The following is a 12,287-nucleotide window of genomic DNA, read 5'->3' on the forward strand; positions in this document are numbered from 1 at the left end:
GGCCCACACTCCCAACTACCACCACCAAACTACTTTTCATAGTTGTGGCTTCCCCCATGTATAGAAAGGGGGAAATCATATACACTCGCCTTGTGCGGTTATTGTGAGAAAGGCGAAGGCAGTAATGCTCTATGGACACAGAATCATAGAACTGAAGAGTTGAAAGGCATCCCAAGGGTCATCTAGTCCAACCCCCTGCAATGAAGGAATCACAACTGAATAATTCCTGACAGATGGTCAATGAAGATCAGTGGTAGGAACTGATGCAAGAGCCCTCCGTTGCTCTTTCTCTCCACAAACAGCCTTGTTCAGCAGCAGCATGCCCGACATGCTGGTTGCTCAGTCAAACTCGGTCCTTTCCACACCATATGTCAAATCCATAAAGATAAAGGTACCCCTGCCCGTACGGGCCAGTTGTGTCCGACTCTAGGGTTGTGCGCTCATCTCACTTAAGAGGCCGGGAGCCAGTGCTGTCCTCAGACACTTCCGGGTCACGTGGCCAGCGTGACGAAGCTGCTCTGGCGAACCAGCACCAGCACAGCACACGGAAACGCCGTTTACCTTCCCGCTATAAAGCGGTACCTATTTATCTACTTGCACTTAGGGGTGCTTTCGAACTGCTAGGTGGGCAGGAGCTGGGACCGAAAGACGGGAGCTCACCCCGCCGCGGGGATTCGAACCGCTGAGCATACGATCGGCAAGTCCTAGGCACTGAGGTTTTACCCACAGCGCCACCCGCGTCCCTAAATCCATACCAAACATTTAAAGCACCCAGCTTCCCCCAAAGAATCCCAGGAACTGTAGTTTGTTATGGGTGCTGGGGATCGCAGCTCTGTGAGGGTAAATTATAATTCCCAAGATTCTTGAGGTGGTGGCGCTTTAAAGATATGCTCTGACCACACCCAGATAAAGTTAAAACCAGGGGAGGAAGCAACAACACTTTAACCTAAAGAGTGTGTCTGGTCCTGTCTTTTCGAAAGTCTCCATATGGTGCTGGAGAAGACTCTTGAGAGTCCCATGGACTGCAAGAAGATCCAAACTATCCATTCTGAAGGAAATCAGGCCTGAGTGCTCACTGGAAGGACAGATCCTGAAGCTGGGGCTCCAATACTTTGGCCACCTCATGAGAAGAGAAGACTCCCTGGAAAAGACCCTGATGTTGAGAAAGATGGAGGGCACAAGGAGAAGGGGACGACAGAGGACGAGATGGCTGGATAGTGTTCTCAAAGCTACCAGCATGAGTTTGACTAAACTGCGGGAGGCAGTGGAAGACAGGAGTGCCTGGTGTGCTCTGGTCCATGGGGGTCACAAAGAGTCGGACACGACTAAACAACTAAACAACAACAACAACAACTTCAGCAGATAGCATTTAAGAACACAATAAGAATTTTGCTGGATCAGGCCAAAGGGCCATGTAGACCAGCACCCTGTTCTCACAGTGGCCATCTGGATCCCTCTGAGAAGCCATAGCTTCTTTCTTTGTAAGCAATTTGCACCACCATGTGAGGGACATGCTTCTGCTGTTTCTTCCACTGCTGTCTCTTGGCTGAGTTGAAAATTTAACACTGGTAGTGCCATCAGTGCCACCTTGTAGTAAAACAGTGGCAAATGGCCAATGTGAACTCCTGACTTTCACCCACCAAATATCAACATAGAAGGGTTATTTTAAAATAGTCGTCAACAAGAGGTTTGGTATGAGGGGTTTTTTTCGGGGGGGGGGGGAGAGATCACCCAGCGATTTAGCTGGGGTAGGTGGGGGAAGACGTGTGTCCAACATTTTTGGTTGCAAGAAAGACCTCATTTGGGCCTTAGAGACTTTCCGATAACAGAAAGTTATATGCTCTCAGAACATATGAAATGATAAGGAACATGCACTTTGTTTTCTTGCGCCTCATCTGATGGTTATAATTCCCTCCACTTATTATTATTCGCAAATTTATTAAAGAAAGCAGGTGTTGAGAAAAGAATAAAAAATGGAAGGAACCCGGAGGGTAAAAACCCAGAAAAACTGTCAGCTCACACTGACAATACAATAACCACCGATGCCCTCCAAATAGGTATCCAAACTGCGTTGGCCCTTTTTTTTCTTGCTGAAAAATGGTGTTCCAATGTAGCAAGGGCATTAAGGTCTTCAGACCATTGTGTAATAGATGGTGGGTATTTCTCTTTCCAGGCTCCAAGTATAAGTCTCTTAGCAACCACTACAGCTTGCAAAAAAACACACTTGCTAACTCCCTTCAAATCTAGGAGTCTGTGGGCTTCTGCTGCGCCCAGTAAATGCAACTCCTGTGGTGAAGACACCGCTGGTACAACAGACGTGTGCCCGGGCAGGCTTATTACTAGGCAGGAGGCGGCTGCGAAACCCAGTGAGAACCTTCGCTTGCCCGCAACAAACATGGCAGCCGGAAGGTCTCGCGAGGCTTCCCTCCAGGCGAAGGAAGGGAGAAGAGCTCAAGGCGCCTCCGCGTCGCTATGGCAACGGAAGATGCTCCGGCAACCGTCGCTGGGTCTCTGCGCTCTTCTGTTACCTGCGGGCGGGTGGACAGGTGAGCGCCTCTCATTCCCCGCTGCCCCCGGTTCAGCGCTCGCACCCATTTCCATCCAGTGCAGGGCGTGAAGGTGTGTTCCTTTGCTTTGATTCCCAAGAGTCGAAAATTTTCCAGTGAAAAGTGAACTTCCGCTTCCCAGGGTTGTATCCATCCAGCGTGAGTCCTGCTTAGAGTAGACCTTAATCTACTTAATGGCTGGCTCAGGCCCATAGATTTCAGAGGGTCTGCTCTGAGTAGACGTTAGTTGGATACAGGGTCAAGATAAGCTGTTTCATCCAAGAATACTTGCAATGGTTTGCATCACGACCCCCTCGACCGCCTTCTCTTAAAAGGGTGTATGCGTTTTTTTAAAAAGAAATCGGTTTAATGTTTATTTATGTTATTTAACATCGCTTTTTGCACGCACAAGCCCTGCAACAGTAACTGACATATTGCTGCCTGAGGCAGAGCAGCAAATGATGTATTTATCACTCAAGTCCAAGTGCTTAGTACTCAAGGCCAACCAAGTTATTTTGGCACCTAAGACAGAAAATCTCATAAGTACGGGGGGGGGGATACAACACTATAATAAGTACAAATTAGGGTTGCAATACTGTTACTTGGAAGTAACTTACTGAGATGGCCGTTGGATCGCATTGTTGACTTTCAAAAAGGAAGTGATCTGAGAATGTTGGAGACTTATTGCAGCAATCAGCTGCAGGGTTATATTGTGCTATATTACTGCATTTTTGTGCTGTATATTTTATTAGTTTTCTATCCCTGCCTTTTCTCCAATGGTACATCCCTCCTCTTTAGCTTCAGAACAACACTGCAAGTTAGGTCACATTCAAAAAAAGTTGAGTAGCCCAAGGTCACTCTGTGAGCTTCAAGGCTGAGTGGGGATTTGAACTGGGATCTTCCTGGTCCTATTCTGACACTCTAGCCATCACATAACACTTTGTTCTATACTACTCTGCATTTCCTAGCCTACCTTGCAAGGTTGTTGTTCTTGGAATGGTAAAATTGGGTAGAAACCTAAGTATATCAGCTTGATCCCCTTGGAGGAAAGGCAAGATATACATAAATGATAGTTCATGTTCCTCTTTCTTTTCTTCTTTTCTTTAGCTGTATAGACACCTCTATTCACCAGCAGATTCTTCCTTCTAATGGCTGTCTCACCTTCCTTTTTGCATCCCGAGGTGCCGGAAAGATGTGCCAAACTAGTGAACATCACAGTACTGGATGGACACGACTTGGTAAATTTTCCTTTTGAGACAATTTTTATTTATTTTGAGTTCGGCATTTTATTTTGTATAGTACCACCACATTTATTTCACAATATTTATATACCATTTGATTGTAAAACAAAAGAAAACATCAGGACAGTTTAAATAAAGAATGAAATAATAAAATTATCAGTAATAAAAAAGATTTAAAAACAACAATTTAAAACATTTTTTCAAAAAAATTAAAATCACTGATAAGGTCCAAATCAGATTAAAGCACATATCCGCATTCTACATGTCTTGATTGGCTTGCCTAAACAAACATGCTTTTAGCAACTGCCAAAAAGAGTGATGATGTCAATTAGCAGGGAGTTCCAAAGTGTAGGTGCTCTCTTCCGCACTCTGTCAGTATTATGAGGTGCTGCACATAAATGAAAAATAAAACAAGTCATGCTCAAAAGTTTAAAGCTAAAGACAAGACCACTCAGATTCAGTGGCGTAGCGTGGGGGGTGCCAGGGGTGCCGGCCGCACCGGGCGCAACATCTGGGGGGGGCGCGCTCGCTGCCTCCGGAGTCACCGAAGAGCCTCGGGCGCAGGCTGTAGCGGAGCCGCATGTCTCGCGGAACCGACGAGCTGTGCGCGCGTCCGGGCTGAAGGCGCCCGGCAGGCAGCGGCTCTCAGCGCTCGCCGCGGAGGACGCGCCAGGCAGCCCCTCCTCACAGCCCCGCCTCCGCCGGTGCTGCTGCAGCTGCTGGGCCGTTGCATTTTCCTCGCCTCTCTGCCCCCCTCCTCCTCCGGGCAAGCGGCGTCGTTTGGGCGGCAGCGCCAGCGGCAACTCGCAGGTTAGGGGTTAGGGGGGGCGCAAATTACTTGCCTTGCCCCGGGTTAGGGGGCGCAAATTACTTGCCTTGCCCCGGGTGCTGACAACTCACGCTACGCCGCTGCTCAGATTAGGGTGGCAAAGAAGGACACATGCTTATATTTCTCTCTGATGTTTTTGAATCTCAAATTTGGTCCACCTTTCAAGTTAGGTTTGGTCTAGAACAGGGGTGGTGGTCCCCCAGACCCTTGGGGGGGGTCCATAGCCTCCTTCCCTGGACTTCTCCAACCCTCTTTGAGTGTTTTTGCCTAGCTGGAATATATCCTTAAAGTGAAATAATTCCTCTTGCTTGCTTAAATGGATGGAGAGAGGCATACAGGCATGTGAAGAAGAAGGAGTGTGTGATCTTGTTCAGGTGGTGTGATACTTGAATCTGTCCCATACAAAAAAGACTGAGTGACACCACCTCCCTGTTTGATAGAAAGGTGTCAAAGGAGATGGGCCAGTTACCTTTGTGCGTACCGAATACAATGGCATCGTCCTTGGTGACTCCGCAAAAGTGGAAAGTTCAGCAGAAGGAAGTGCAAAATATAATTTCACTACCACCTTTGACTGCCAGCCTGAAGGGCCACACAGCCTGGATGACATTGCACACAAACCTTTGCTATGTGAGTAAGAGTGTTCCTCCCTTCCTTGTTTCCCCATTTTAAACAGATGCTTCTGAACTGACAGTCACTTAGTCCTTTAGAAATTGGGAAAGATGAGATTGGTTTTGTTCTTTGATTATTTCAAAGGAAACATTGTATCCTGTGCATATTTCATCCACTAGAACAGGCCTGCGATAACTACCCTCAAAGCACTTTTGTTCCTTAATCTTAATAATCTGGTTGGCCACTGTGAGAACAGAGTGCTGGACTAGATGGGCCACTGGCCTGATCAGCAAGCTCTTTTTATGTTATTAGAATCTTTATAGCAACCAGAGCTCTTTTGCAGCCAGAACATGCTGGAACTCAGTTCTGCCACCTCTCAGGTGGGTGCCATTGCCATTATAAGAGTACGAAGGAGGCACTCATGGTGAGTTCTGATACCTCTTTTTCTAGAAAAGTAGCACTGATAGCAATGAGAGAAGTAGGGCTTGCCAAATACTATCTAGTGAGTTTGTGAGTGAGATGAATTTTGAACTTTGTTTTGTAGCTCCCATGTCACACTATTTCTGTATTTTTAAATTTTTATTAAACCAACCTTGGTTATAGCTCGTGGTTTATAGAGAGAGAGCTAAACAGTGAGCCCAGGTACAGAAAATTTGGTAAGTCAAACTGTGACTTACTGCAGTGAAGCACCAAAACATTTAGGGAAGAGCAGAGTGGCTGGGATCTTCTCTCCAGGATCCCACATGTTTGCACCAAGTCATGGCCTGGCTTAGCAATGCTTGAAAACATGGGCCACGAATTACAAAGCTGGCTTGTTCAGTTAACTATTGTTGAAATTAAACACATATTGTAAAAACAGACAGCACCTCCTTCAGTAATCTATCCCTTCAACATGGTCAGGGTATTGTAATGTAACACATGCCTGCTCATTTTCTTGATATTGGTTTGAATGATTTCTCAAAAATGTGATGCTTTTGAAATTATGGACAGGATCCCTGTTTGGACAGCTAAGTGGGAGATGCAGGGCTGAGCTACTTAGATATGTGATTTTTCAATGGCCAAATTACAGGATGGGTTTTTATTTTTGTGCCTGGCTTAGGGAACCCCTGGACCCTGGAAAGGCATGCTAGAGAGAGTTAAACTAGGGTCATTCAAATGATCAGGGGGCAGTAGTTTTCTGCGCGTCCCTAGGATTTCTGAGAAGCCTAATGATTCTTGAGAAGTTCTTCAGTAAGATGATGGTAGGGATAGCAGCCATTTTTAAAAGAGCAAGCTTCCCACTTCCATACTTCTGGGTGCTTCTGCATCACAGATGTTTAAGGAATGTTATCAAATCTTATGTTTGGTATTCCCAGTCACTGTGACAGAAGTCTTACCAAAGGAGAAGAAGCAGAAGGAAGAGAAGACCATGACCCTTGGTCAAGCTGTGATGGACCTTCTACCTTTACTGGAAGGTTGGTGATAGAATTCATCCTTGGTTTGCTTTATCCCTTTCCTTGGAATTCACACTATGGAAGTTATACAGTGGTCTAGTTCGCACTTAACACTAAGCCATGGCTTGCTTAGTTTAAACTTGGCTTGTTTGATTGTGCAAACACAGTCCTGTAGCTTGACCAAGAGCAGCTGGTGTAGTATGTGGGTTGGTGGGTCTGGACAGTGTGGGGTGGGGTGGTGGTTGAGATCCGGCTGTGTGGGCAGGCTGGTGGAGCCAATCTGGTGCTGTTACTAGTGCACATGCACAACCCTCCCCTTGCCCCCCCACTGGCATACCCCATACAGGTAAGCGGCTGTTGGCAGGAGGGCAGCTCCACATCTTTGCCCTACCACACTGACTGCTCCAGAGCTTAACTATGTTTGGTTTGTTCCCAACAACCCATGATCACAAGCCATGGTTTGTTGGCAGCTTACAAACCATGGCTTGTTCTAGCGTTGGCTTGTTATTACCTATGAACCCATCTTGGTTTGTTAACTTTGGTCATTTGCCTGCTCCATCCCAGATTCTTGCCAACCTACAGAGCAGCGTGGCAAGAGCAGCTGCGTTTCCTGGTGCTTTCCCAAAAAACTTCCTTTTAACACTGCTTGGCCACACCATCTTTTGTGATTCCCCTCCAAAAATTCTTTCTCTGCAGGACTCTGTGAATTTAGTGCAACACTTCCACTATACCCTGTGCTAGGCTCTCCCCTGGAGACCCTCCGGCCAGATGCCAAGGTACTTAAAAAAATAATAATAGAGGCATTTCTTCAAAGGATCTGTATGCAGCAACATAACTTCAATATCTCTGGCTTCAAAATATTGGTGGTTAAGCACTTCAATCCTAACACACATTATTTTATTTAAATTGTTTGTATCCTGCCTTTTTGCCTGGCTATATTTTTCCAGCTTAAACTAAATATCTAATAAACATAAGGTTTTCTTTTTAAATGTAAGACAGTTGACTGGAAAATATACTCTGTTCCAACTGCTGCTCTCCAAGGGTTGTTTAGTGAGATGTGGAAATCCACCCACCACTAACCCCCTATTTCGTTTTTGTGCCTGAAATAAACACCTCCTCGTGGTTTGCTTATTAGTGTGTGTGCAGTGCTCATCATTCAAAGCATTTTTATCCATCTTTAAAGCAAAAATGTTTTTAAAATTACTTCCAGATTGTCTTACAAAAGTGTCAGTGACAAGTAAGGATGGGGAGAAATTTGGTTCAGTTCACACTTAAAGGAGGATCTACCTAATTTGCACTTGCTGAAACAATATGCAAACTGAAACACAGCCATCCTTCAGATTCACACTTTTCTGAATTCTGCAGTGCATGGCCCAACTAAGTAATGTGTACAATAATGATATACTACAGTAAAGTGTCCATACAAATGCATATATTGCTAAAAATAACATACAAGAATGCATTATATTATGGGAAACAGTTTTGGAAAAATTTGTATATTTGGGGAAACGGCATAGAAAAATGTATTACAAAAGTTTTCCACTAAAATATTGATGAGGACCTGTATTTGTTTTAAATTCCAAGCTGATGTGGAGAACTGAACTTAAGACTGGGAAAATGAGAACTGAGAGATTTCACTCATCCCTATTGATAAGATAGTCCCTGCCCCCAAGCTCACAGTCTAAAAGACACAACACAGAAGGAAAAGGAACTTAGAGACAGGAGGGGAAAAGCAAACTAATGTGTTGTTTCTTATCTGAATTATTGCCCAGAATTCTCTTGGGCAACTGGATTGTCTGCAGCTCCTGCCTTGGAAGCATGGGCTGGTTCATCCATGAACCATCATCATGGGTGGGCTACAGGAACCCCCACAATGACTGTCTTTGGCACCAGCCACCTCTCAAGCTTCCTTCTCCTGAGTCGGGGAATAGACCCAACAATCTCTCTCCACATCCATTTTTCTCAGTTGCTGGCTAGGTGGAGTGGAAGTGGGTAGGAGGGAAATATCCTAATGACTGGATTTAGCAGAGAGACCTGGCCCAGCTGGATCACACTAATCTAAAAATGAAGCAACGGGACTGTTTTCTGCTCAGCTGTTTTCTAAGGATTTTATTGACACCACTGACGTAAAACTGATACAGCCATCATTCCATCTTCCTGATGAACTCTGAAAATCCCTGGGATCCCTTGAGGAACACCATGGCAATTTGAACCTGCATAAAAGCAATATACAAGTTTATAGTGCTGGCATACCCCAAACCTGATCTTGTTTTTGTAGTGCGTCATCAACGTAACAGTATCTGTGCAGGAGAGTCTGCTGTCCGCATGGCAGTTGTCCGAGGGCAATCTCCTTAGAGTGACCGTGGAAGGTGTTTATTCAGTCCCTGAAACGTTCCTGCCCACTGGGCCCCCCCAGAACTATATGATCGGCTTGCAAGTGCCTGCTGTTGGCGAGGTGAGTCCTGCTGAGATCCTGAACTCTTGTCTTTACTGTGCTCTTGCTCATGCTTCCCTTGCTGTAGTCACAGGGTGCTGTGATTGGGGTGACTAGTTCGTAATAGCCAATAAGACCTCCGGCAGCAGCTGGAGCTTCCAGGAGGCTGGAGAAGAGGATTCAACATCACTCCCCAACCCCACAGTTCTCTTTTGCTGCTGTTATTAGTCTCCTCTGAGGAGCAAAGGGAGAGCCAGCTGTCAGTCTTCTAGTCTGGTGAGAAGACCAATCCCCTCTGAACTGTATTTAAGCCTGGCTTCTGAGGCTTCTTAGAATAAGACCCGCACAATCATTAGAATTTTATTGCCTGCTAACTTCCTTTTTTTGCTTTGTACATGAGTCTATATTAATTATTTTGTAATAATTGAATTTATTCTCTGTCTACTAAATCATTTTTTTTTTGCTTCCTTTGTATTTATATAATGTTTTATAAACCTTTCTTCCCACAATCTCCATCCTGCAATGTTGTGTATTTGATAATAAATGGATGTCCATTGTAAACTGCTTTGGGCACAGCTTACTGTGAAAAGGTGGCATATAAATGAAGTAAATCAATTAACTGAGGTAAAAACCAGAGGCTTCTCGCTCCAGTTGTAAGATACCAGATTTCTAATTAGTTACATAATTGATTCTATAATTAATTATGGTGCAAGATGAACAATGTAGATTTGGGTAGAAGCTGAACTGTAGCAGAACAGGACAGGAGCAGAGAATAGGATGGAAATCACTGTCTCCTTACATCCATATGCATGGTACACTTAATGCAGAGTGCAGTACACTTAACACATAGTACTGTACACTCCCTACCCCTCAGCGTTTGTTCTCTAAGATGGCTGCCTCACCCTGCCTAATGGTAGGGCCAGCCCTGTGAATTCAGATCCATACACCAGATGATAGATGTGGAGGTGGCAAACCATCCCCTGCCTCTGCCCCTGGAATTGTTGTGTGGCCTTCAGCAAATCACTGGCTCATTCCCTGAACAAGCCTCAGGTTTAATGGTGGTTCCCCTGTTTGGATTTGGAGGGCAAGTGCAAATCATAGTTTGTCAGTATGGATGTGATGGTAGACTGTGGTATACTGTGAAGCAGGAACTCAGAGGGGAAATTAGAGCCTGTGAGGGATGAAGGGTCAGGGAGGAGGAAGAATGTGAGCCTGAGGTTTGCTATTGTGATGCCAAATTGGCGTTTTGTGTTAAAAACACGCTGAGCCACTGTTTTTCCACCTTCCTTGTAAAATTTGGAAAATAGTGGCCTGTCTCATATGAGCCATTTCGGGGATGCCACAGTGGAAACTTAAAAGGCACTTTGCAAATTAAAAGATCTATATAAATCATTCTTAGTCCTCTCTTTTGTAACTATACTGGGGTGTTTATTAGGGTGTTTCTGTACCCCATTTGTATCCATGCCACTCTATACTATACTATGTGTATGTGTGTTACTTTTCTAATTACGTGAATCCTTTATTCTTTATGATCATTCCAGAAAGAATGCCCCTTCCTGTTCAAGAATGGAGTACTGAAGTTTGGTGGTGAGAAAGAACCACTACCCCGGCCCAAAAAGTGGCCGGTCACCAACATCTTAGCACCAGGGGGGCAGAATATCCCAGACTCCTTTATCGTTGGTGGTGCTTACGAGGAGGAGGATGGAGAGCTGAACACACTGGAGGTGACTTTGAAAGAAAGAGCTGGGACAGAATATAACCAGAGTAGCTATTTAGAATCATAAAAATGTGATAATTGCTGGGATAAGTCAGGCCAGTGCCTAGTTTTTCCTGAAACCTTGTCTTTTTGTACTGGAGAGCCAACAGAGAGTATAATAGCTGGAAATGAATGTGATGACTTACACTTCTATGTCTAATGTGCAAAAAAAGCGTAGGAAGCGTCAGAAGGATGGTGTCTGGAGGGAAGCATCTTCCGAGATATGTTTGCTTCCACTCATCAACTATTCTCCACACTAGAATGTACTTTGCCCATTCTGTCCCATCCCCCCAAATTTGTTTCTAATGCCACCATTGAAAATAAGCACTAATTTATATAGTGACGGAAATGAGGGTTTCCTGCTGCAGAATTTATCGTTTTCTTTACATGATGATTTCTAGAGCTTCTAAATGGTTCTTTTCTTCCTTTCTTTTTAGGATAGAGATCTCAGGATCCAGGCAGAAACTGTTAAAAAACGGATTATGTGGGACTTGGAAAGGCGCTGCTACTTAGATCCTCTTGCTGTGATCTGGTGAGAAAACATAGGCCTTTCTCCATGGGCTCATAACTTACATAGAGTGGCCCAAAGGAACTAGATGAGGCCTACTGCAATATAGTGGCTAATAGCAAAGAACTGGCAATCTTGTGGGAGACAACTTCAGACACTATTGGGTGGCCAAGATCTGACTGGCCTTGACCTGTACAAAAGTTATTGTGACAGTTACTGAGATAAAGCTCTATATCAGTGCTAAGTAAGTGTTAAGGGAAGAGCCAGAGCTCAGTGGCAGAGCATCTTCTTTGCATGCAGAAGGTCCCTGGTTCAATACCCGAGCATCTCCAAGTAGGACTGGGAGGGACTTCCTGCCTGAAACCTGCTGCCAGTCAGCATAGACAAAACAGAACTGGAAGGACCAATGGTTTTACTCAGTAATAGGCAGCTTCCTACATACCTGTGTGCATCTATGGCTTGGTTTGCAGTGGTGTGGCACATCAGATTATTAGTAATAGTATCTGTCAGGGAACTGCCATCGGAGCCAAGAGTGGAGGTAAGGCTCTCCAATGATGCGGGAGAAGGGACCAGCAGAGGGAGAGAGAACACTTCCGTTGGGGAAGGAAATCAGCGTGACACCTGGGAGAAAGGGGAGCAGGGAGGGACTTTGGAGAGAGGGCTCCAGGACTTCCACAGAGACCAGCGGGGAGAGTCCAGGACCTCCGCTGGCCACGCCCACTCTGTGCAGGAGACTTCCGCGCAGGGAATCTAGGTGGAGACTTGGTGTCAATGAGTTTTTATGTTGGAGGAAGTTCAGGAAGCGCCCACTAACGGATTCTGCCAGTGACTGAGACAGCCATGGAGAAGGGGCTGTCCAGCCAGGGAAAGGTTTAGCCAGGGAATGTTGCCTAGAGCAGCAGCTACATTTACGCACAAGCAACCCCAATCC

At 45.3% G+C, this 12,287-nt stretch overlaps 1 protein-coding gene across 11 annotated transcripts in view; it reads left to right on the forward strand.

Moving 5' to 3' along the window:
• Positions 1–2,436: 2,436 nt before the first annotated feature.
• Positions 2,437–12,287, forward strand: part of CFAP70 (cilia and flagella associated protein 70) — a 34,460-nt gene continuing 24,609 nt past the window's right edge. The window contains exons 1-8 of one of the 11 annotated variants that reach the window (XM_082199497.1): positions 2,437–2,546; positions 3,654–3,784; positions 5,061–5,243; positions 6,581–6,679; positions 7,355–7,434; positions 8,937–9,113; positions 10,634–10,816; positions 11,286–11,380. In XM_082199497.1, coding sequence (XP_082055623.1) covers positions 2,473–2,546; positions 3,654–3,784; positions 5,061–5,243; positions 6,581–6,679; positions 7,355–7,434; positions 8,937–9,113; positions 10,634–10,816; positions 11,286–11,380 — 1,022 coding nt within the window. In that variant the 5' untranslated portion in view covers positions 2,437–2,472. Of the gene's footprint in view, positions 2,620–2,687; positions 2,706–2,760; positions 2,883–3,653; positions 3,785–5,056; positions 5,244–6,580; positions 6,680–7,354; positions 7,435–8,936; positions 9,114–10,633; positions 10,817–11,285; positions 11,381–12,287 lie in introns of those variants that run through there. The other 10 variants (XM_082199499.1, XM_082199502.1, XM_082199500.1 and 7 more) reach the window with 10 other exon arrangements.

Source organism: Podarcis vaucheri (genome assembly GCF_965113315.1).
Source record: "Podarcis vaucheri genome assembly, chromosome: 14".
Lineage (NCBI taxonomy): Eukaryota > Metazoa > Chordata > Lepidosauria > Squamata > Lacertidae > Podarcis > Podarcis vaucheri.